At 47.7% G+C, this 26,181-nt stretch overlaps 1 protein-coding gene across 1 annotated transcript; it reads right to left on the bottom strand.

The window, feature by feature from the left end:
* Positions 1-11,371: 11,371 nt before the first annotated feature.
* On the bottom strand, positions 11,372-13,020 carry LOC129386971 (uncharacterized). Its single transcript, XM_055075578.1, has 2 exons — positions 11,586-13,020; positions 11,372-11,497 (listed from the first exon to the last, which is right to left on the bottom strand). Coding segments are annotated over exons 1-2 (1,437 nt in total). The 3' UTR covers positions 11,372-11,495.
* Between the last annotated feature and the right edge of the window lie 13,161 nt (positions 13,021-26,181).

Raw genomic sequence — 26,181 nt, 5'->3', positions numbered from 1 at the left:
CAATTTAAGACCTATGGTGTTCAGTCATCGTAGATCTGACCAGTAGATCTCTTTATAATAGTATATCTTGCACCGTGTTTTCCTTTATTCGTTTATGTTCATAGCCCAGATTGGCTAAAATATCCGAAGTCGACACCTTATATACTACCTATATAAAACATACATTTTGCCAAATACATTTCGATTATATATAAGTGCTCGCTGCTGGGGTTGTTAATGAGTGGTCTATTGGCAATGTCTACAAAAATGTGCTGCATCCAGCATGCACATGGGAACATACCCAGGGAAGTGTACTTAGAAAATCATGAATGTGGATGGAAGCAGTCGAAAAATCTCAAATGCATGTAGCCGTGAATATTTATGTAAGGCTATATTAGAATTTGTGCACGAGCACATTTAAGAAATATTAACGTTTCATGCAACGCATCCGCTTGAATAAATCAGCTAGCTATCTGCTATCTACAAGTTAGTTTACATTTTTGTTTACATATGGTGGAAAAAATAAAATTTGAATGTATATTACGTATGTTCACGTGTTGCTTCTCATCTGCACTTATGCATTAGTGTCAACAGCCTAATAATACTCCTGAACTTGCCGCACTCCTGCTATGACAACTGCCAACATGCTATGACAACTGTGAAGACTGTCATGGGATTCCCGAGAGCAACTACGTACATCATAAGATGTGGTCAACAAATGCGCAGGCATACACTATGTGTGTACTAAATTCTACGGATAGGCGCTAAAGCAATGTCAGCATTGTACAACTTCAGTGGCTTTTATATAACGTAGCTCCGTATTATCCACCGGTACCTACGCTTGGTTACAGCGTTGGGCGGCGATTAACGACTTTGTCTATAGTCAATCTATAGACGGCATGCAAACCTGAAGCAATAAGACCTTTGCAGTATCGGCTGTTTTCTAGTTCTCTTTACGCCTTATCACAATCCGTATACGGGCTGTTCGCTGAAGCTAACGGGACCTTCGGTGACGTCCAACTCTCTGGTCTTCATCGTCGGTGCTATAAGAAACTGTGGAGGATAAATAATTCAAATTGGAAAGATAAGTACAGGTTGTTTAACTTAAATTGAGCCAAACTTTAAAATATGGAAGTGCTACGCAGCTGGAGAGACTAAAGGTAATTTTGTTCGCCGTCGCTTTGAAATACTCTGTTTACTTCTTGCATTCCCCCTGATTAGATCATTAGTCTTAATAACGAACATCGCAATTATTATAATTAGGTGAAAAATTTCAGTGAGAAAGTTGTAGAGCAACATGGGAAACTCCCGATGCGCCTTTGCGTTGCTCAACACGTGCTCCATAAAAGTGTTTTTCTGAGTATGAAAGAAGCCTACGAATACACGTAATGTGCCTCGAGCGGTCAGTTGCGCAGCACTATAAACTTTTCCTGCAGTATATATATATATATATATATATATATATGTATATATATATATATATATATATATATATATATATATATATATATATATATATATATATATATGTTGTAGGGAGAAAGAACGTCTGGACGTAGGCAGCAGTATGGCCAACAGCATCGCGTGCCTCAGATGCTCCAGCTTAGATACTGTTGCTCGGTGAAGCGCACTGCACGTCATCGGCCCGTCGTGTAAGAGAGAGAAAGTAAGAGAAAGAAACGTTTAATATGCAAAACAGTATCCTGAGTGAGGCCGGGTATCACCCTAAGGTGGGAAGGCTCCTTAGTCCAGGAACCCTCTGGCTTCGACTGCCCTCTTGGGCCTGGCGACGAGTTGTCGTTGGTCTTCCAGGTCCCCGATGGTTAGCTTGGCCTCCCACGTTTCGAATTGGTGGTTTGCTTCTTGTGCTCGTTTTGCGTCCGTTTCTGGTTGCATTTCGCTGCCTTCCTGCCACGGGCATTCCAGGAGCAAGTGTGCCAGAGTGTCGGGTACGTTGCAGAGTAGGCAGAGATAGCCGTGAAGCGTCGGGTAGAGGCGACGCATTATCGTTCTGTGCGTGTACATGTTACTTTGCAGGCATTTAAGCATCAGGCTTTCTTCTCTGTCGAGTTTAGGGTGCGGTGGAGGGTACACTCGACGCTCGAGCTTGTCATGTTGCAATATGGCCGAATAGTTGGTGGGTACGGCCTCCGCCTCTTCTGTCGCGGGTCAGAGAGCGCGTGAAGAGAGGGGATCCCTGCTGACGTGCTCGCGGGCAGCGGCGTGGGCCGCTTCTTTCCCCTCTAGTCCCTCGTGTCCGGGTACTCACATTACGCAGGTGTACGGGAGTGGAGTGCTTCGTCTATTTAGTATCTTGAGTGCATCGGCCGAGATGCGGCTCCTCAAGAAGTTTCTGCGGGCGGCCTGAGAGTCGGTGAATGTAACCGCTGCGTCTGTGCATGTGGTGGTGGCGAGAGTGATCGCCGCTTCTTTAGCCGTTTCCGGGTTGCGTGCGTTGATGGTTGCAGATGCTAGCTCGGAGCCTCGGGAGTCTACGACGCTGAGAGCGTACGCGTTTCGAGGCGGATACTTGACCGCGTCGGTGTAGCGGGCATTCGGGTCATGCTTGAAACTTCGTTTGATGGCGTTAGCTCTAGCCTGCCTTCTACTCTTGTGGTATATGGGATGCATGTCGCGCGGGACACGTGCGGTGCAAATGCACTCTCGAACGTCCGGTTGGATTCGCTCTTTCTTGTCCGTGTCTGCGACATAGGTCTCGCTGTAGTTCAGGTGTCCGAGTACTGATCTCCCTGTGGGCGTGAGCTTGAGTCGTTCCAGCTGGCTGTTCTTGTGCGGTTCTGCGAGCTCTTGCCACGTCTAGTGGACGCCCAACTTAAGGAGACCTGTGAACTAGATGCCATGGCAGGGAGTCCCAGGGCGACTTTGATTGCTTTCCTTATCATAATGATTAGCTTTTCTATTTCAAAGTTTTTTTTAAAGCCAGGTAAGGCGTGCCGTATGCGATGCGGCTGGTGAGCATGCTTGTATTATTCTTAGAGTGTCTTGCTCCTTCAGCCCGCTTCTTTGGCTTGGGATCCTCTTGACGAGGTGTGTGAGTTGCGAAAGGGTGCGTTCTAGTCTCGGTAGGCTGGCAGCTCCCGATCCGTCTTTGTGGATGTGGAGTCCAAGTATTCGCATGGTGTCGACTTTCGAGATTGTTGTCCCGTTAAGGGTGGTGCTGGGGTCGGGCTCTTCGTAGTTGGGTGGCCGGCCTCTTGTTCTTGCTTTCAGGACGAAGTGCTCATACTTCTCTGGGGCGCAGCGGAGGCCGCAGTTTCGGAGTTGCTTTAGATGGTGTCGGCGGCTTCTTGTAAGCTAATTTCTTGCCTTCCAACGTCCGTAGCTCTTGTCCACAGCGTGATGTCATCAGCATACATTGCGTGATGAAGATCTGGTGTGGTCTCGAGGAGTGAGGGTAGCTTAATCATAGCTACGTTAAAGAGTAGCGGTGAAATGACCGACCCTTGCGGGGTGCCTCTGTTTGGAAGTAGGAAGCTTTCACTGCGGATGTTGCAGAATCCGACTGTTGCCGTGCGGTCCATCGGAAAGTTTCTGACGTATGCGTAGGTCCTAGTGACGCAGCCTGTGCCTACGAGATTGTTCAGGATCGCGTCGTGGCTAACGTTATCAAAGGCTCCCTTAACGTCTACTGCCACTATGGAGTATTTTCTTCGATTGTTTAGGTGATTTAGAAGGCCTTCTTTTAGTTGTAAGAGTGCGTCCTGCATTGAGAGGTGCTGCCTGAAGCCGAACATGGTGTCTGGTAGGTGGCTGTTGTCTTCCAGGTACTGGGTAATGCGGTCGTGCACCATATGTTCGAAAAGGGAGATCGGGCGTAGGTTCTCCAAGCTCAGAGGTTTCTTGGGCTTGGGGATCATGGTGATGTCCGAGTGTTTACACACAGCAGGCAGTTCTCTTTTCTCGCGGCACTCATTGTAATAACGGAGGAGAGCGTCGGTGGCCTGCTGCGGTAGGTTGCTTAGGTGTTTGTTACCGATCCGGTCGTTACCAGGGCTAGTATTTCTAGTCAGCTTGGACAGGGCTACGTGGATTTCGGCCTGTGTAAAGGGTTGGTCGAATTCTGGATTCGGTTTTCTAGAGTATTCTTTGCTGCGAGTTGATGTGGCAGAGGGTGCGTCTCCGCACAGTTTCTATTGTAGATCTCGCAGGAGGTGTTCTCGCAGGAGGTGTTTCGTTTTGGTGGGTTCAGTGGCCAGGAGTGCGCGTAGGAGGTGCCAGGTCTTCTTAGAGCTCAGAGTCCCCTGTAGCTTTTCATACAAAGCGTGCCAGTTCATGCTGACGAGGTGGTCCGCATAGTCTTGAGCCTGCTTGGTAAGGAGAGCGGTGCGTGTCTTTAGCTTTCTGTTAAGCTTTTGTCGTTTCCATCTCTTCAGGAGGCCACTTCTTGCCTACCAGAGATGGAGGAGGTGCGTGCCGACCGTGGGTGTATCGGCATCGAGTTGTATGATCTTGGTGTGACGTTCTGCTATGTCTAATACATTTTTGAACCACTCGTCAATGTCAGTTATGCTTGCTCCGGAATCTAGCTTGTCCCTAAAGGATGTCCATTCGGTTAGCCATGCAATTCCGGTCTTGGTCTGTTTACGGGTGTGTGCTGCGTCTGATTGGAGGAAGTGATGATCTCTACCTAAGGTTCCCTTTACGACTGGTGGGCGTGCTGGGTACCTTTCAACTTTAACATTCTGGAACTGCGCACTCGGACGCTACCTTCCGCCGTGCCAGAGCCCGACCAGCAGACGCTCCCATCGCCAGCTGTTCTGTGCGCTGGCGCTATTCGCCTGCGGGATCCTACCATCTTCAGCAGGACGGACGAAAACGACGTTGAAGATTGGCTTGCGTCCTAGGAGCGGGTGAGCGCTCATAATCAGTGGGATGACTCGGCCAACTGACCAACGTCGTTTTCTATCTTGCGGGCTGGCCAACCTCTGGTTCAGGAACCGTGAGGCGGATTTCCGAACGTGGGCGACTTTCAAGGCTGCTTTCATAGAGGTATTTAACAGTCGCCCCGTCCGCAAACTCCGAGCTGAGCAGCGTTTGCGCACACGCGCAGAGGACGCGGGCGAAGCATTGACCAGTTACATAGAAGACGCTGTCGCTCTATGTAAACCCGTCAATCCTACCATGTCTGAAGCAGGCCGGATTAACCACATCATGAAAGGAATTGATGATGATACTTTCCAAACGCTACTGGCCAAGAACGCGAACACTTTTGCCAACGTATCAGAGCTAGAACAAGCAACGCAAATAGCGAGCTTTGAAGAGGCCTTCTACAACCGCTGCGTCCATCTCCAGCCTGGCCATTGGTTTCGACCAAGCGTCGCTGATCACGCAGATCAAGGCCTTTGTCCACGAAAAGGTAGCACGACAGCTGTCCCTGGTGCCCTTCACCCTGGTGCCTGCTACTTCTCTGCCATCTGCTCTGCGCAACGTCATTCAAGAAGTCGCTGACGTACTACCGATTGCTATTCAGCAGCCGCTTGCGGCTTCTGCGCTTATTTATGCTGCGGTAGCTGCCAGATCACGCTAGAGCCGATACGACCCTTTCTGCAGCCCGTGCGCCGCCCTTCTCCAATCTCCTGGGCCAGCCCTCCTGTTGCGAACCTGTGGCGCACGCACGACAATCGGCATATATGCTTTTCATGTAGGTATCCCGGACACGACGCAAGGTTCTGCCGTCGGGTGCAAACAATCGAAAATGATTCCCGTGCGCCTCATTATCCGGTCGACTTACCGCCATCTCGTACTCTGATTGATCGTCGTCTCTTCTACCATTGCCGGTCGCTATCCCAACGTCGCCGGTCGCTTTCACTGATGCGTCGGCGGCCCGCCTCTAAAAACGAGGGAAACTTGTTTCCGAGGCAAGAAATGCGCAAGTTTTGAAATGCGGAAGTCCTCGTACCTTACCCGCGAATGTTATTGACGTGTTTGTGGAAGGTGTCGCTACAGTCGCTCTTGTTGATACCGGCGCAGCTGTTTCTGTTATGGATACGAGACTCTGCCGAACATTTCGCAAGGTAACGACGCTTCTTTCTGGATTGTCACTTCGGACTTCAAGTGGTCAAGCTGTCTAACTAACCGCTGTCAGGATTGGGGGCTCAATCCCATCGCTCGTGATCCGTTGCCAAGGTTGGAGTCCGGCATGAATTCGAAGGTAGCTGGCCCATGCCGTCGTCCAACTTAAACACGCTGAGGACGTTGATGAAGGGAAGAACTGCTTCTCATCTAGAACGAGGAAAATGGGTTTATTTACAGAATTTAAATCAGTCTAACATGACTGCTTAAGAAAAAGGGTGTCAGTCCAACATGACTGCTCAAGAGAAAGTGTGTCAGTCCAACCTGACTGCACGAGAGAAGTGTGTCGAGCCTCCGCCCAACAGCCGTTTTTAAGCACTCGGTCCTCCGGCGATACAAGGCAGCGAATGTTCGTTTCGTCATCGCAAAACTAGCCGCCTCCCGCGAGCGAAGGTCTGGAGCCGACGACAGAGGGGCGCCGTTCCGCAGTATCGTTTACGCCCACACACACGCAAACACACAGGTGCGAAGGTCTGGAGCCGACGACAGAGGTGCGCCGTTCCACAGTATTGTTTACGCCCACACACACGCAAACACACAGGTGCGAAGGTCTGGAGCTGTCGTCGGAGGGGCGCCGTTCCGGGAAACTCGGAGACATTCTGGGTAGCTCGTTGTCCCGCTGCGGCTTGCTCACGCGTAGCAAAATCACGTTCGCGCTGGGGACCTCGGGCACAATAGTTCGTCCGTCGAACCCGTTTCGTCACAACGGCGATGGGGCTGGTGGATGGAGGCGGTTTTCAGCACAAAGCCCGCTTCTTCGAACGCAGCCTAGCTGCAGCGACGGAGAGTGGGGGATGCGCGCCTTTTCCCCCAGTCGTAATTGGGTGGCAATTTTTCCTTGCAGCTCGCCATTCTTAATACCGCACCCTGTACTGCCCGTGTCCTGATTCAAGACGTTATGTACACAATATAATTTTTAGTGCTCTCACCATTCTCCAACGGAATTATTCTAGGATGGGATTTTCTCTCTTCCCACAAAGCTGTAATCGATTGAGCTCACGCTGAGGTTGAATTCACCCAGCTCAGTGACCTCACCTTCATTGATCGTCATTCTTCTGATAAACTTGTCGTCAAGGAAGACATCAATATGCCGTTCTGCTCTTCAGCACTTGTACCAGTCTCATGTGGTGCTATCTGCGATGGAACGGTCTTCTTCATGCAGTCAGACCTCTTTGTTCCCGAAAAGCCTTTCCTCTGCCTTTTGCTACTGTTGACCGTGCCGCCGGTTTCAACAGAATGCCGTTTACAACACGATTTCATCCCCGCTTACACTGCGTCGTCATGAATGCGTTGCCACGTCGAGACCATCGATTATATGCGGATTGTATCCGTCCCCGACGAGGCGTCTCCTATGGCCGTCCTTGACCTGAGCGCCATCTCAGCTCCTTATCGAAAATCTACGGATGTTTTCAGCCCATTCATTGACGAGGATATCACACCCTCGCAGCGACCCCAGCTTACTATTCTGCAACACTTCCGAACTTCTTTCCACGTCGCACAAGTATTCTTAGTCCGCAATCAACAGTCGAGCATAACATCAACACTGGCTCCGACTCACCGCTGCGCCAACGTCCGTATCACCTATCCGCTGCGGAACGCCGCGTCATTGTCGACAAGGTCGACGACATGCTCAGTAGAGGCGTAATGAAACCTTCACGCAGCCCATGGGCTTCGCCTGTGGTACAAAGAAAGACAGTTCCATACGCTTATGTGTAGATTTTCGGCGCTTTAACAAGATCACGTTTTAAGTATGTTTACCCATTGCCGAGCATATATGGTGCTCTGGATTGCTTACAAGGAGCCGAGTTCTTTTCATTGGAGTTGTGGTCAGGTTACTGGCAGGTCGCGATGGCGCAGGTCGATCGCCCAAACACTGCTTTTGTTGCAGCAGATGGTGTATGTGAGTTCCCCGTCATGCCTTTCTGATTATTCAACGCGCCTGCTACATTTGAAAGGAAGATGAATAATGTTATACGCTGCCTTAAATGGAAGATATGTATGTGTTGCCTTGGCAACATCTTGGTGTTCGCCCCTGATTTCGCAACACACCTGCGCCGGCTTCAGCACGTGCTGAGTTCCTTAATCAACGGTGGTCTGGAGCTTAATCTCAACAAATGTCGCTTTTCCACACGCAAGTTCACAATCCTTGGCCACGTTGTGCCCAAGGAAGGCATTCTTCCGGATCCCGAGAAATTGCGGGCCGTCGCAGCGTTTGCTAAGTGCACTACAGTGAAAGAACTACCCAGTTTCATCGACTCATGCTCTTATTTGCACGCTTTGTTCGAAATTTCACATCGGTACTGTCACTGCTCACGCAACTGCTTCGTGGTGCCAAAGACCTCTCATCGTGGTCCCCTGCTTGCAACCATGCGTTCACCACCTTGTCCCTTTTCTCACGATGTCACCTATTTTTCGCACTTTTGACCCTCAAGCTCCTACTGAAGTAAATACCGACGCAACTGGCGTAGGCCCATGTGCTGTTCTCGCACAGCGTCATCTTGGTCAGGTAGAATACGTCCTGGATCATGCGAGCCGCGCACTGACCAAGGCGAAGCGCAATTACAGCGTCACGGAAAAGGAGTGCTTGGCATCGCCTGGGCGCTTGGCAAGTTTCGCGCTTATTTGTTTGGCAGCTCTTTTGACGTAGTGAGTCACCACCATGCGCTGTGTTGGCGTTTTTAATTTAAAAGACCCATTTGGCCACCTCGCTCTCTGGGTCCTGCGAATCCAGGTGTACGACATACGCATGGTGTATCGTTCCGGTCAGAAGAATTTCGACGCTGACGCTCTTTCCCACTCACCACTCTCGCGAGAGGCCATTCGTGAGTCGCCGTTTGAGTGCAAGTTGTCGTTTTTTCACTTTCACACCATTGCTGCCGAACAACAGAATGAACGCTGAATTTCGTGCCTTTTCAATCTCCTCTCGGATACCTCAACATTGCCAGCCTTTCGAACACTTCGGCGCCATGCTACCCATTTTGCGATCCGTGATCAGCTCCTGTACCGACGCAACTATGCACCAGAGGGGCGTACGAGGTTGCTTGTCATCCCGAGAGCCTTGAGATCAGAGATCTGTTCCTCTTTCCACTCGGTCCGCAGTGTGGAATATGCCGGCATTTTCAAGACGTATGAGCGACTTCGGCGCCGCTACTACTGGCGGATGATGTACACCCTCGCTCGGAACTTCGCCCGCTCTTGCCGGGAATGTCAGCAACGCAAATCTCCCCCGCACCTCCCAACAGTCTGCTCCAACCCCTGCCATGCCCATCTCAAGCTGTTCATCGTGTCACTGCTGCTCATCGTGATGTACTGAGTGTTCATGCCCTGCCGCTCAGTCACGGAAACTAGTCTTACTCAAACTGTCACTTTTACAGAAGTATGCTGCATGTAAACACACCCGAATAGCCTATTGCGTAAGCCTTGGATGCCGGAAATGAAGAATGACTTCTTACGACTCGCATACTTACATTAGCGTCTGTAATGATCATATAAGGATATTTACGACGCCCAATTATAGTCGTAAATACTACAAAAAGTAAAGATGTTAATTCAGTGGATTCCCGTTTGTTTGTTTTGCTACGAAATGAAGGTGGCATGGTGAAAATCACTCGCTACGTTACTTAAATGAGTACCTTGTGCACATCACTATTTCTGCTCAACTACACGTTCTCTCATTGTCAAACTAAACAAAAAGAAGTAAGATTAGTGTACATATAATGAGGTATATGTCATTTATGCGAAATACAAAGAACTATTAGTCGCGCGCTGCGTTATGCACTGCCTCAAACATACACAGAGCTACAACCGTAGGGTTTTTAACACGCCGCTCTAATGACGCAGGTGTTGTCGAGGCAGCTGCGACGGAGCGCCGTTTAGACGCAGGTGGCCGTTAAACTGAGCCTTGGAACCAGCGACGATGTGCTTGGAATATGGCGTTATCCAAAGGAGTGCACAAAACAAACATATTTGCTTATAATTTGCGATTGAGCGTACTTCCTAGTTAATTAGCTAAATAAAATTCGCAAGGACTAGATTTTAATTCTAGCGGAAAACACTGCTGTCGTCCGTATGCCTTCCCTGGAAGCGCATTTATTGACAGCGCACGGTAATTCCACAAAATTGAGAACTTTTCTGTGCACTACACAACTATTAAATGTAAATGATACTGGGCGTAATTTTTAGAAGATACCCACATTAGATCTGAGAGTTTATATAGAGCATATTCACGAGAAAGTTGGCTTTGCCGCACGGCTTTTGTGTCCGTCGCCACGATTTTTCCGCAGGGTAGCAATATACAACTTCGTTGTTAAACGCCGCTTTTGGGGAATGCATTTTATCGCTCCATTTGGGTGCACTATTCCTTGTCTCGTTATGACTAAATCAGAATACACGTCGTCTATATCGTTCCCTAGCTCAAAGCGTAAAAATGTGCGAAGGGAACCACAATTTAATCTGCTCTTACCGTAGCGAAACATGGCGGATGTCTCCTGTCATTGTAGGAATACTTCTTGTTTCCCTAGTGAGTGCATCATGGCTATTAAGAATCGAACGCTAAATAACGCATACACCGACAGCACTTGTCTAGTATCCGTCATTTGTGTATGTTTCATCCCTCTGTAGCTTGTTTCATCAGTAGCTGATAATATAACCTTGGCAGTGCAGGACGGCGCCACGGCCAAATTGAAACAAATTCTGCACGGTCTGGTAGGAACTAGACTAATCGTCCTCGTACAGGTAAGTAATGCACTTGAACGCGGTGTAAAAAACGCGTCCACTACGAAATATGTCTGCTAACGACTGAGCGGTTTTAGCTAGCACAGTCATGCATACCTTCGGTTCCGTCTGTATTTTCATCGAGATATTGTACAAGTGGTTTACAAACCGCCGCCGAGCTAGGGACACCAGAGTGAAGGTGCGAGCTACTGGTTCCTGTAGCCTAGGTACGAAGTTGAAGCCTTTTATAGAATGTTCAATAATACGTAATTCAAGTACTCATTGTCCTTATTAAGAGTTCGTGCAAGCATTCCTAGGCAAGTATTAAACATGAAATAGCTGAGCGAAGTAATCGCAACGCTTCGTGTCCATGTCAGTGAAGGTACGGATTAGCATATAAACGAAGCCAGCACGCCGTCATACTGCGAGTTCCATTCTTCACCAAACGCACCGCCTGGAAAGCAATGGCGAAAGGTCATAGTTTGAGACAACGAAGCCAAATGCGTCGCTAACATCTCGGTGCAGTGCCCGGAATCTTATCGTTCAGCATTCTAAGCGGATAGTAATCACAATGAGTTCGACAAGCTTTTTTGTACAACAGGAAACATTTATTTTGCAACAGTATTTAACAATATGGACAACTGAGCTTAAGCTCAACAAATTATTCTTTTCTTCTTCAGCGCACCATGTCGTCTGATTCAAAGAATGATTTCTGCAAGGAGAAAAGAGTACACGTAACACATTAGTATCGGAACTAAGTGTGAACTTTAGAATTACAGCGCATTCTATATCGTACTTACACTTCTTCCTGCGGAGGAGGGTGTTGTAGTCGAAGGGAGTGCCAAGGCCGTAGCCGTAGTTCAGGCCGTAGACACCAAAGCCGTGGCCGAAGCCGTAGTGGCCAGCGCCGTAGCCGAGGCTTCCAACACCGTAACCGTAGACTGGGGCCGCCTGGTAGGCAGCGAAGGCTGGGGCAGCATGGGAGACAGTGGCCACAGCTGGGGCGTGGTGGACGGTGGTGGTGGCAACAGCGGGGGCGGCGTGAACGGTAGCGACAGCTGGGGCAGCGGCGTAGCTGGCGACTGGGGCAGCGGCGTAGGTGGCTACCGGGGCAGCGTGAGCGACTGTGGCCACAGCTGGGGCAGACTGGTAGGTGGTCACGTGGGACACAGCTGGAGCGGCAGCGACGGTGGCGACAGCTGGGGCAGACTGGAAGACCTTAGTGACAGCTGGGGCAGACTGGTAGGTCACGTGGGACACGGCTGGGGCAGCAGCGACGACTGGAGCGCTCTGGTAAACCTTAGTCACAGCTGGGGCGGCTTGGTAGGTCACACGGGAGACAGCTGGAGCAGCGTAGGTAGCGACAGCTGGTGCAGACTGGTAGGTGGTGACGTGGGACACAGCTGGGGCGGCAGCGACGACTGGGGCGCTCTGGTAAACCTTAGTCACAGCTGGGGCGGCCTGGTAGGTCACGCGGGAGACAGCTGGAGCAGCGTAGGTAGCGACAGCTGGGGCAGACTGATAGGTGGTGACAGCTGGAGCAGACTGGTAGGTGGTGACGCGGGACACAGCTGGGGCAGCAGCGACGACTGGGGCGCTCTGGTAAACCTTAGTCACAGCTGGAGCGGCCTGGTAGGTCACGCGGGAGACCGCTGGTGCAGCGTAGGTAGCGACAGCTGGAGCAGACTGGTAGGTGGTGACGCGGGACACGGCTGGAGCAGCGGCGTAGGTGGCGACCGCTGGAGCAGCGTGGTAAGTGGTAGAAACCGCTGGGGCAGCGGCCACAACTGGAGCGGACTGGTAGGTGGTCACGCGGGACACGGCAGGAGCAGCGGCCACGGTGGCGACTGGGGCAGCTGCGTAGGTAGCGACAGCTGGAGCAGCGTGAACAGCGGTCACAGCTGGAGCAGCATGGTAAGTGGAGACGGTGCGAGCAACAGCTGGGGCAGCCACGGCGTAGCTGGCGGCTGGTCCGTAGGCAAGGCCATGGCCGACACCGAAGCCGGTGAGGCCGGAGTAGCCGATTCCGTGACTAAGACCATAGCTAGTGAGGCCAACACCGCTGCCGAGGCCGACACCACTGCCGAGGCTGTAGCCACTACCGTGAAGGAATCCAGCAAGGGCGCTGGAGGCCAGGGCAAGGACGACGCAAACACGGAACTGTAAAAAATAATTTAGAATATATAAGAACAAGTACATTTGGATACCGTGGTGACAATTTGACTGGTCTGACATGGTATGACTGGTATGACATTTTTCTTATGTAAACGCCATTTACTTGTTACGCTGAAGCATTCAGAAATTACGGGTGATGCCTTGGATGCACACGAAGTCCTCGGGGAACATTTGAGTTGACTCACACAGGGAACTTTTCTTAAACCCTCATGTGAACTAGGTGTTGGCCTAGTTATGGCTTCCTATTTTTTGCGATAAGTGGTGGATATTTAGACCTAGGGAGCACTCCTCTCATAATCTACGGTTTGAACTACTGGGAGATCAAGACCAAACCACAACTGAAAGAAGCTTGTGGCGTGAAGAAGTCTGTCGAGATCTCTCAAGTTGTTTAAACTAAGTCCGAAGTGCAGCTTTGCTATGGAGTGCTTAATGAGGTCAAATTTACATGGTTAATGGAGTTTGTAAAACGCATGGTTTTCACATGTCGATGGCATTTGCTTCTATGAACGCCGTCTTTTGTAAATAGTGAAATATCTACGAGTTTATATGGAAGTATGGCTAAATTCAGAGCGCGAACTACTGGTACAGACTCTAAGGAACAATAAGAGGCAAGCTGTCATATCAGCGTCGTGGAAAGAATTGCTCGAAGGATTAAACAAGCAGGGTGGGAAAAAGGGCCCACACGAAGCTAGTGCGACTGATAAGAAAAAATTGGCCGTCATCCCCTACGCCCAGTGCCTGTTGCATTGGTTGGAAAAGTTATGGTCACGCTATGGCGTGAGAGTCGTTTACTCTGCGAAGAATAAGCTCGCCACCGTTTGTTGAGCAGTGCACAGGCGTAGCGAAAGATCGAGTAGCCGCACTACAGATGCAAACAAAGGTCTGTTTGCAGTCTTAATCACGTAAACAATTTCGTTTCATGCGCATCTTCAGTGTCGCATTCTATGCCTTTCTCTTGTGCAAGATCATATGTGGGCCAAACTGGCCGACTTCTTAACGCTAGGTTGAACCAACATTCCAATTCCACAAAAGGGATTGCACACACCCATCATGCAATGCACGTAAGAGTCTGCAACTCCAAAGGTAAATGCACACCGAAGTTTGATAATACTAGGGTCCTTTATAGGCACAAAGATCGAACAACAAGAGAAGTTGTAGGGGCTCACCAAATAAATAAATTGTTGGCAGGGTGCGTCAGTGATGCGTCTATAGCGCTTCACGACGCTGAAATATCTTTTCGAGATACGGCCTGACACGTGGAAATTGTTTGGCGAGCTAACATGGCAAATAGTATCTTTTGTTTTATTGTGTTTTGTGCCGTTTTATGACGCGTGATGACATAAGACATGTCGGGATCAACATGTGTTTTCTCACACTTATGCTCAGATCCTGAAGTGGACGCTCAAGTGACCGTAAGTGGCAACCTGAACCCAAGCAGTGGCATAAAGAGTGACTCACACAAGCTGAACACCCATACCCTCGAAGCAGTGCCCTTCGAATACAGAGCTAAATAAATAGTCTAGGGAACACATAGGAACGACATAGAGGGTGGTAGATTACGTCAAGTCCTCCGCTTTGGCGCGGGCGGTTCAAGTCGCAAAGCAGCAGCGGTAGCTTTGGCGGCAATTTCCTAACCGAAAATCGATGTATTGGCATACAGAAAAGGATGATATACTTCTATGCGAATGCTCTGTCGATCTAGCTCGAGTTAGTACTTTCCTGTAGTGTCCCTTTAAACACTTTCGACCCACCCTAGGTTAGACGCTCGATGCACAGTGCGCTTACCATGGTTGTGGCAGTGGTACCGTTGGCTAACCAAGGACTGCTGAAGTTGTCCCGCCTTCGACTCTCTTATATACGCGACACCATAAGTGTGAAAGCAGCGGGGGAAGGATACTGAGTCAGTGAGGGAGAGAATGCAAAAAAAAAAAAGGCGACACCTGCAGGCACACGATCGTCAGTTTTTTCTTTTTTTTCTCTCATTTCAGTTCTTTATCTGAAACTCCGCTTCCTTCTAATGCCCCCCTTTTGGAGCACTTGCCCCTGTCTCGCGGAGGCTGGGCTATATATATGTATATGTATATATATTTTTGCCCCCTGTAGGCAAAGGCGATGAGGCAACAAGCCTACTAGGAAGGACGGGGTGCGGTAGTCTGCGTTTAACACGGCGATGGCGTGAGGGGGGCTGAGATATGGTCGGTCGCATTACGGGAGCGACTTGTATGGCGCAAGCGTGCGTGGCCCCGCAAGCGTCATTGATCTTGAGGAAAGTGAAAGAGTGCGCCTGCTGCATTCAATAATCGGTATCGGTGCTCTAATTTTTTTTTTGTAATCTAGAATTTAAATGAGTACGTGTCCTGTTCGCGCGTTACTGAAAAAAGAACTGCAATCGGTAAATCCTACAAGAGAAGTCGTTACATGACTTTCAGCGCTCTATCACATGGACAACTCGTAACCAAAGTCCGTGCATCGCTCGAGGAATGCTATTATAATGTGCTAGCGGCGTTAGCACAATGTGATACTCAGCAAGAGGCTGCCTGTCGAGGAGCGTATTTTTTTTTTTTTGTCTGCTTGCTACACGGTATACCTAAAATTTACACTAACCGTAATTGTAATAAAAACGCGATGCCGGTTACGCAAAATCGGCTTGCACAGGTAGTATATAAACTTTGCGGACCCATGTTTCGCGAACAATTAGCGTTAATAATCGTATAGAGAACAAAAGCTCCTCATTAGCTTTTTGTTTGAACGGTTGTGGTTTATGTGTATATTAAAAAATCAACACGATTCCATTTGAAAAGAAGTTAACTTTGCCCACCATGGTGTCGTAGTGGCTTTGGTGTTGCGCCCCAAACGTAATGTGGCCGAGGCGGCCACATTACGTTTTCGACGATATGCTAAAACATCCGTCGTGCGTTGGCTGCACGGTAAAGAACCCCAGGTGGTCAAAATAAACCGAAGTCCAGAGAAGTAAAGGCTTTCTAATTATGTCGTGGCTTTGGCACATGATGCCGCAGATTTTAAATTCTGATGAAGTTCTTGTTGTTTGATTTTACGCGAACCATTATGTTCCGATAGAGCCATGCTCAACTTTGCCACTCTGTCAGGTATGCGCGTACAGGCGCATACATCTCGGTGCAACGTCAAGCCGTGACATAACTATAATTTGACGCGAAAGCGGAAAAGTATGCCATTGCTTGTTCTTGCTAGCCTATAGCAAATACACAGCTTTTATTAGTTACGCCAATCTTGAAAACGATGTGCTTATATGACGATCTACGCAACAACAAGGGCTTAATGTTGTGTGAAGATCCGTGCCCCTGAATGCGAAATTGGCTGACTGAGAGTCAAAACTGAAGAGAAATATCACGGAAAAGAAGTACTTCAGGGATATCTAAAAAAATGAAGCTGTCTTCAAATAAGATTTTTCTAAAGTTTCAAGTTTAAATATACGCCAATGACGTTAACAACGAAATTCAGAAAAGTTTTTCATTTACTTGTTTGGCCACTCTGGTTTCGGACGAACATTTTTCCGTCAAAGCACACAAACGCCTGCGCACATTTACCGTAACCAGAATAATCTTTCTAATAGACCTGCTTTTCATTTCATTTTCAAGACCCTGCATATCTGCTTGACCAAACTATTCACAATGTGTGACTGCCTTTTCTTGGGTAGGGGAGCAGCTGTATGTACGCTTCAGTGAACTGAAGCCGATATTAATAATATCCTATGTTACTACAAGCAATACGTTCGAAGAAAGCATAAGTAACATAAGTGTGCATTCAATATATTTTTAACATGTCATGTACTATAAGTACTTGGCATAATGACCGTACGCTAGTCTAGCAGTCATGAACCAGCTGCACAATTTGTACTATTCACTAAATAAGTTATGGCAAATATATATAACCGCTTGGAATCACTGAAATGTCTGGCACTTAGAAAGTTGACAAGTTTGGGTTTGCGATGCCTCTATACCTAATAGATAATGAAGAGGACAAACTGCTGATTGACAATCTACTGATTCATACTACAAGTGCAGGTCATTCCGCGAAGATGAATACGTGAATCTAGGTGTTGTATGAAATTGTAGTGCGCGCTTTTTTCAAAATGGCGTCCGCAAGAGCCCTTATTTTGTTAAACACCTATTTAGCTGTGTTCATTGCTGCTGGGTTGGGAAAAATGTGGAATACGTACATTTGAGCAGTGGGACACAAATTTCTCCCGAGCGAAGCACGTTCTGATTTAACGCTGATATTAACCAACCTTTGTTGTGAATCATTCTGCGAGACTAAAAGCTGTGGGGCAAACTAAACAATGATACGTTTGAAAGCATATTTATTTTAACTGATTTTATTCTTCAGCAATAATTGCAAAAACAAAACATCAGCTCAAGCAACACTTCATGCAGAAATGGAATTCAATAATACATGACGATGACGCCCATATCCACCGAGCGCGAACTTTTTTTCCATTGCTTTATCGAAAGGCGCGAGGATTATTCGTAGCATTTCACTTAGAATGGCCCGTTACTGTCTCCAACCACCATAATGAAGTTTCATTATCATGGTCTACAGGTGTACGCATTCACAAGGCTGAAATAAAGAAGGAGGCGCATGTAAAAGAAGGACTTGGTCAGCGTAAAATATGCGGATTTGTTAATGGTATTGTCGTCGTAGTTCTTGTGTGGCACAGTCTATGTGAGTGCTGAAAAGCGCCTAGTGACTACTCACGCTGCTACATGGTAGAATTACCGTGTAACGGTACCATTGAATAGGCTTCTTCCAAATTCAGAACGCGGATGACATCCACGTGTGTAAAGAAAGGCGCCTCAGTTAGCTGCGCCGCCCAAGAGCTGCCAAAAGCGCCCCCTCGCGCGAAACAATAATGAGCTCGGTTCGAGCTGAATGGGAAGCATTCGGGAAGATGGGCGTCGGGAGAAGAGTAGAGGGTGTGGTTGCAATCACGCGCTAACGCGAGACGCACCCGTGACATTCTCTGCCGCTACGGTCGCTAACTATGGTACGGGTTCCGCACTCTCGTTCACAGTCGCCACACTCACCATGGAGGACGTCGAAAAGCGGGCGTTTTACACTTTCACCCCTAAGCCAAAAATGTTCTCTGTACGCTACGTTGAGGATTGTTTTACAGGGAAGCTGTTTAACTCCACCTCCCAAAGGGTCTGTCGTGTCCGTAGACAGAAACTCTGGAGGCTCACGCCGCGCGCGCCGTCTGGTTCCTTGCAGTACCATCAGATGGCGCTCCCTTCCGCGCATCCGCGGCGCCGGCATACGAGGGTAAGAAAAAATAAACAAAAAGCTCGCCTTTGTGCATAGCGTGCGCCGCAACCGTTTCCCGGTAAAGATTGCGTTTGCCTGAGGCACAGTTGCTGGGAAGCGGCAATGTGAATAATTTCAAGCATGAGAATAATATCAGGCTTTGTGTGAGTAGTTTCAAGCTACATCGCGGTGGGTAATAGTTCTAGTTGTCGGTTACAGCTTCGCTGTCCAACCTTCACAGCGTGGATTGGAGACACATATTTCGCGTGGTGAAGTCATCCGAGGTGGACAAGTTGATCTCGCACTTGAACTCCATGGAGCCGGCTATACAGTTTACACTTGAAGGCAGAAATTCTGGTTCTCTCTCTTTCGTAAAGATCCTCGTGAAAAGAGAGTAACTGAACCTCGTCTACTTACGCATTCAGAAAACGGACACATACATAACTATATCTACAGTTTAATTTAAATCACTCCACCTGGTACAAGCTTTGTGTATTCCGAAGCCTGGTCAAGAGAGTCGAAAGAATTTACACTTCCCCGCACCTCCAAAAGGAAGAAAAGAACATAATAATCCGTGACCTTGGGAGGACCGGCTATACAAAGGCACTTATTCACTGCGCACTCCGCCGACGGAATGACAATGAACGGAAGAGGGCGATCGCCGAACCACTCCGGGAACGGCGCCGAATATGTTACCTTATGTTAGAGGGGTCAGCGATATATTAGTCCATCTGCTGCGAGGGGCAGGGGTTGACGTCACTCACAAGGCTCTGTCTACGGTCAGTATCTTTCTCCGTCCTCTAGAAGACCGCGTTCCTCTCGAAAAGGCGTCGAACATTGTGTGCAAAATGGCATGCACTGAATGCCCCACGTCGTATATTGGCGAGACTAAATACATCACGGAAAAAAAAATATTCAGTACAAGAATGTCTTTCATCACGTAAACAGAGAACGTTGTACTGTAGCAACACTTTGGGAGCTTTTTGATAACCAGATTAACCCTGATGGCGCTGTCGTTTTGGAGAGAGAAAGCAACCACCAGTGGCGGCTGCATTTGGAAACCTGGCACATCCAGAAGACGCCGAGTAACATCAATCTTTCGCCAGGAACACTGCAGCCGTTCACTCTCAAAGTCTACGAAAAGCGTCTGCGTGCCGGTCGGAGCGCCAAAAACGCATATGAACGTTTTTAAGCCTAACGCCATCTCACCCCTGAAGACGGAGCCAGTAAGGTTCCCGAAACGTGATGTCTTTTTATAAATAAGTTTTGATTGCAATTTTCCTTGTCTATAATTAGGCTTTTACAACACAGAAAGATATCTGCTGAATGTTTACCTTTGATTCAACTGTCACATGTTAAGAGACTTGTTGCCGGACCGAGCACCGTATTCACAAAAGTGAGGCAAGGGAATGCATGGCCGCCCGGTTTCACTGCCGCTGTTCGGCATCCGCACGCTTTTTGGGAAAGCCTTTGGGAAACGCGAATATTTTTGTGACCACTTACTTGGCTGCGACCTATGGGTGCTTTTTCTGGGTGGTCGCCATCGGCTGACTATTACTGCCGGGGAATTCAAGCGACCTGGCCTGCAGCTTCACGTAGCGTCCGAGTTTTCTTGGCGCTTGAAGGGCAGCTTTCCCTCAGTTTCTCGTATTGCAAATAACAGGGGCTGATGTCAACACCAATACTCGGCGTCAAACGTAGGGAAAAGTGAGGTGACATGTGTCCTTCAGTGAACCTATCTCCTTGATTGTCGTAGACTGCGTGATTGTTTTGAGCGATGCCGTGTCCGTCCCCAAAGATTTGGTGCTACTGTTTGTAATAGTGGTAACCGGCATGTATGAGTGGCTGTTCGGGACTCTGTGTGCAAATGCGGGCTTAAAGAGTAATGTTTACTTAGTAACTGAGAGTAAAGAGTAATGTAACGCAGTGGCATTTCAAAAAAGAGATTGTTCACGGGACAACGGCTCTCGCTACGTGCTGCCACCGTGCGCTCGAGTTAGAGGGGCGTGGACTTCGGACCTTGAAAATCTGCCTTCCTTAGCTATCGTTGAAGCTAGCAGAGAATAGGGGAAATGAAATTATCTGAAGTGCATGTAAATTGTGCATATACTTCAAGCTTGTGAGACAATACCTTTTATAGGAAAACGCAGCATTACTGACTGCACAATAAACAGATCTTTACCTACTGTCTGATTACGACTATGAAGAACAAATTGCACAAAGCATCATCCTACCCCCCGAATTATTTCTAGTGGAGTGTAAAATGCCCTGGAATAAAGTTGTGCAAGTTTCACACTTTTATAGACAAGCCACAATAGTTCACCGCTTCAGGGGGGCTATCACGTGTATAAATTGCGTGTAGTGAAGTAACTTGCTTGTGCAAAAGGAATTGCATAGGCCAAAATGTGAGTAATTTTGTCAACTGAATAAAAAAATGTTGCATTAATATTCATATAATTTCACGAGTACGCGAAAGAACAACCTAGAGATCATCACCCGAACAGCTATAGCCACCACTGCAAGTATCCGAAACACACCACCTGCCATGACCTCTATGGCACGTGCAGCTCAAGTAAAGTGCCTCAAATCGAGCAGGCATCCAAAAAGATGGGAGAATAGAAGTTTCGTTAGACAAGCACTGCCGGGCGACGAATAATGAGTGAGCCGCAGCGCGACATATTGACACGTGTACTTGTTTATCGGGTGACCACGTTTCATCGTCTAACAAATGTCAACAAAAAGCACGGGAAGCGCTTGGGTGTATCGGAAGTTTCTTGAATGTTATCGATGGTTCTATCCAATGTCTGGTATCAGCTAACTTTGTGTAACCTGATTGCATGCATGCGCGACGCGAATGGTATAGAACTTTCTGGAAGACACGCGGGCACCAGCGATTACTCTGGAACCTTCGATGAGTGATGTAAAGAAGTCGACGCGCTTGTCCCACTGATCAGATTTTCGATGATCGCCGACTGTGTTCCTCGTTATCGCCGCTGTTTGAGTATAGCCTGTTTGGACGGCACAGGTTCCCCCAGTAAAACACTAGTTTCGTCACTCACAGTTTTGCTGCTTTCTCCTCCGTCACTGCTAGGTGACAATATGTAACCTGGCAACTTTGCACAAGCAACTACTTCTGTGCGGATTGCTAACTCTGAAAAAGAAAAACAAACCATTTTCGAAGAATATAAGACCGATACACACAGTAAGATGACGGAATCACGCAGGAACGTTTCACTTTTACCCGTTTGGAGGTACTTCAAGCACCCTTAGCTAATAGGGCCCTAGGTAAGGAAACGTTCACTTCGGGACTAAACCATGTCTAGCACCTCCACTGGGGAATGATCTCATGTGCCTGCGGCAATATGCAGCTGGAATTTCGACGACTACCTGCTGATATCTGGTCATTTGTGCAGGGCTTCCTGCGTCATGGAGAGTTTACGAGTGGTGTTATCTCCACATCTTTTTCGGAGCCAACAGTTGTCGACGTAAGGCATAACCAATATGGGTTATGGATGTCTTATTTTCAATTTAGCAGCGGAACCCCGTAAGAAAATTAGTGATTTTTGCACATGGTATCTCCTTTAGGGCTTTTAGAAGTCTCGTAATATAGGCATTTTATCTTTTATGCCACAAACTGTGATTTCTGGGCTTTTACATGTATCCGAAGTACACAAGTCCTTGAGCAGCAATTTTTTTGAACACCGCATGTTTTTTAGGCAGCCATTCATTTAGCATTTTCTGAAAGCTAGTCAAACAGCAGCTATTATTCCTTAAATAGATTGTATACATTCCATCTCTAAAGTTTCTGAGATGTTATTTTCACAGTTGCTTTGATGACAATTTTCATTTTGAGTTTGAAACTGATCCGTTCTTCCTTATTGTTAGCTTCCTTTTTGTACTATTCAATGAAAGCGTGGTAACTCACCATATTGAAAGTGACACTCCATCGTACTGACTATTCGATATTGGGTTTAATATCCGATACGTGTTACTCGTATTCGATTCGCATTCACCAAATTGATATTCGCCCACTTCTACTAATAGGAATAATATATGTTGTAAGTCTAATTTCGAGTGAATTGGAGCTTCTTAAATTGCGACTGAATTCGCGTAAGCTTGAGCCCGATAACGTAAAAGTATTCCAGTATGCTTTTACTCCGATCTCCTCAAGTGAAATTAGTTTAAATGCCAACGCAAGAATGAGGCGGGGACCCGCAGCGCGGCCCGAATGGCCCAATAGAACGCTCTTTTTGTTTACAGGAAGCAATTTTTTTGCTTTCAAAACGAATAACATTGCCTACCTTGAGCGGTTTTTCTTCTTGTCTAATTGGCTGATAAGCGGCAAGGTGCACGCTCAAGTGCAGAGGTTTTCGATCGGGCCGAGCCAGCGCAGTGAAAGAAAATTACCACATGAGGAGGGTGCTACCGACGCCTAGGAGCCACCCGTTTTTCTTGCTTAGCTTGCAATGCCTGGCCGAAAGTCGCGGCGGCGTGCGAAAGGAGGTTAAAAAGGCCGGTAAAACGAATCCTCAGCAAACAGTAGTTGCTAGAACGATGTCGTGTACGTACTAAAAGGACTCGATAAAGTTACACTGCCACGCGAAAATTTTGATTATACGCAAATAAATGCGTACTATGGGGCAAGTCCGAGTAGCAACTGCAAGAGGGATCAGCGGGCAGTAATCTTCTATTCCTTTCGGAGCGGGGCAGTCTCCGGCTATTCTGAAAAAAGAATCAGTTTTGTTCGGCCTATTACTGCACCTTTAACGCCTACACGTCTCTTTGACGCGGTGAGTTTTCACGGTTTTGTGATGTCACGTGGCAGACAGGTGAAGTGCGTGAAGCCTGAAAACATTTGACCAATCGCAAAGGACTAAGGACGAAAAGGCGTCGAACCAGGAGTAATTACTTTTTTTTCGTTTGTTCTAGTCACGAATTATCAGAGTGTACACGTCACATCAGATGGGGGGGCTACCGCGATTTCTGTGCCATTGCGTGACAGACAAGCGAAGTGTGGGTGGTCCTAAAATTTTTTAACAAATTGCAGAGGCCTCGTTCTAAAATTGGGGCGCTATAACGTAAAACTAATACAAACTTTTCTATTCCATTTATGCTATCAGCGCTCCACGATTGGTCAAAAACTTTTTTCGACCAACCCCACTTCACCTGCCTGTCACGCGACGTCACAAAACCACAAAAACTTACTGTGTCAAAGTGACGTGCACGCATTAAAGATGCATTAATACGCCGAAGAAAACTCAATTTTCTTCTGAATCGGTGGTTACGCAAATTTGACGTCAAGATATTGTAATAGAAACATATTGGAATAGTTTTACGTTATAGGGCCCTTGTAATACAAAAGTTTGGAACAGCTTTACATTATAGAACCTTTTGAGTCCCCTTTGATTGCAATTTTCGATTGAACAAGCCTGCAAGCAAGCAAGAAATCAGTTTTCGTCGTGAAATTGTGACTCTTCGTACTCACAAAGCGTGGCTTCTTGATAGCAGTAAGCCTACTACAACAGTAGCTGAAAGTGAAGTCCGGTAAACAAAGAAGTAGTGTTAAATAAATTGTACATGCAAGCTACGAAGCTGCTGCTATATATGAGGTATATGAAATAGTGCTTCTGGTAGAGAGCAATATGTTTCAGTCTGTTGAATACGAGAAGAGGCGTACACTAGTCCAAAAAAATGAAAGGGCGTATTTGCACAATTAACAACCTATATATAAAATATTTTGAAGTTTCTCTTTGAACGAATTTTAAAGTTAACACCAGTTTGAGATAAAGGGTGCCAAATTGCTGTAAAGAGGACTGTTCTACCACCAGTTTACCAAAATGGCATATTAACACGTGCAGGGCGAAGGTAACTGGAGCACGAATGCATTTCTTCGCCCGAATATAGAGAACGTATCTTGAAATTACGTCGAGCTTAGGGTCTCATTTTACGTGTAAAGGTTTAGCCAACTAATTACTACATTATAATGCGTACCTTGAAGTCATTACTAATTATTAGAGAATAGGCGTTAGCTAAACATTCATCTAAGCTTGTATCCTGCAGTAATGCTGCTGAAGGGGTATATTCGGGGCAGAACACCACTTGTAAACCAAAATTTTAAGGAAATAAAGGAAGAGTGGTGTACGGCAATTGATGCAGGCAGTTAGTTGCGCAATGGAAGTGCGTCAAAACAATTAGGAGACATTATCGGACCGGTACATCATCAGTACGCGTCAAAAAAACGTTTAACGGTCTGCAGCAAACGCGGCGCCGTGCAGCAGTAATTGTGCAAGCGTCTCCCTTCGCGTGCACTGACAACGCAAATCCGACACACAGCGAGACCAAGATGGACGTTTCCCGCCACAGCGCGCATGCGTCGGACGCGGAGACAGCGCAGCACCACACGATGGTGTCGTGATAAAGGTCGCGCGCATATTGGGACAATTCGCTCCCCAAGCGCTGCTACAGGATACGGACGTAGTGCGTGGAGAAGTGTCCGCATGAGCACACGTGAACCCACCAGAGAAAGTGGGCGATTAGTTGGTGGTGAGTGCCCTCCCTCGGCGGCAAGCTGGTCTGCTCACTCATGACCCATGACGCCGTAGAGTCCAGGTACCCACTGGAAACGAAAGGACGCACCTCTCTCGACCAGCGCGGCAACCTTCGTTCGAGTGCTACGCACGACAGTTGCCACACGACCACTCGTTCGCAGGCGACTGAATGCCGCATACGAATTGAATGTCACGGCCTATTTCATGGGTGACAGCATCACTGGGAAAACGCAGTATAGACCTTGGCTTATGCCTAGCAGCTCCGTAGTAGCCGAAGAGCCAAGGCATGCAACATTAGATACAGCGGATACATTGAAATGGCAGAGCGCGAACTGTGGTCACCAATGCCGAAGAACCGCTTTGGCGTGTTAATAAAAGGTGGAAAGGCGCATTAGCTGCTTTGGCGGTGGTTTACTCATCGGCATTATGTCCTCTTCCTTTTCAGGCCAAAGAACAAAGAGCCGAATTCGATCGAAATGAAATCTGGCCACTGAAACGAGTGGGAGAGGGGAAAAAATAGAAACGCACACACCACTTTTTCAAATGTGTGCATTTTTTGAAAGATATTTCTGCTTCGCCTTAACCCTTCCCCAGGGCAGGGTACCCAACTAGATACCTATCTTTCGGTTAACCTCCCCCTCTGTCTCATCTTTTATCTCTCTATCTCTGGTTACTGCTCAAAACATTTGTGTTGTTGCTGAAATATGGGCTTCGAAGCGGTAGGCTATGTCCTGCTGCTGACACGCGAGCTTTAATCTCATTAAAACGAGCGGGGTTTTTTCATACTGTGGCAATCAATTCTATCCTTGGTGTGAAATGCAGCTCTACATTAATTTGAAAAGTTAGTAATTGTAAATAGTGAAGGCAGTCCAGTGTAAAAGACCACTTTACCATCTCTGCCTTGCAAGGCCTCCTCCGTGAAGCCAGCCGAATATGCTGCAGCCCTGGAGTCTTTCAGATTTTATTCAACAATGCAAATTTACACTTGCAGGTCATCAATGATCCATAGAAGTTAGTTTAGCGGCTAACTTCTGCTAAGAAAGAAAGGAAAGAAAAGCACAAATAAATTTCATCGACGATTACGATACCCTCTAATGCGAATTTTGTGCGCACGTTTAGGCGTTTTGAATTCGCGATATACTGTGGCAAAGAACTTTTCATTCTGAAAGACACAGTTCTCTCGGCGGCGCCACCGCTCGGGCAGCCCGTTCAGGAGCAGCGACAGACGAACCATTGCCGCCGGTTGCATCGCTCATTGCTAAGAAAGAAAGCGTGAAAACTGTAACCCGTTGCTCGCGCGGAACGCGTTCTCCAGCTGCGGCGGCCCCGCAGACGAAGTAGCGCAGGCGCAGTCGGTCTTTAGCCGAGGCCAGCGCATTGTTTCCGCGCTCGC

This window comes from Dermacentor andersoni, chromosome 3 (genome assembly GCF_023375885.2).
Source record: "Dermacentor andersoni chromosome 3, qqDerAnde1_hic_scaffold, whole genome shotgun sequence".
Lineage (NCBI taxonomy): Eukaryota > Metazoa > Arthropoda > Arachnida > Ixodida > Ixodidae > Dermacentor > Dermacentor andersoni.
The sequence above is the reverse complement of the archived record's forward strand: the minus strand, read 5'-3'. Positions and strand labels throughout refer to the sequence as shown.

Coding starts and splice junctions, on each gene's coding strand:
- LOC129386971 (XM_055075578.1), bottom strand. CDS start 13,020: ATGTCAGACCAGTCAAATTGTCACCACGGTATCCAAATGTACTTGTTC.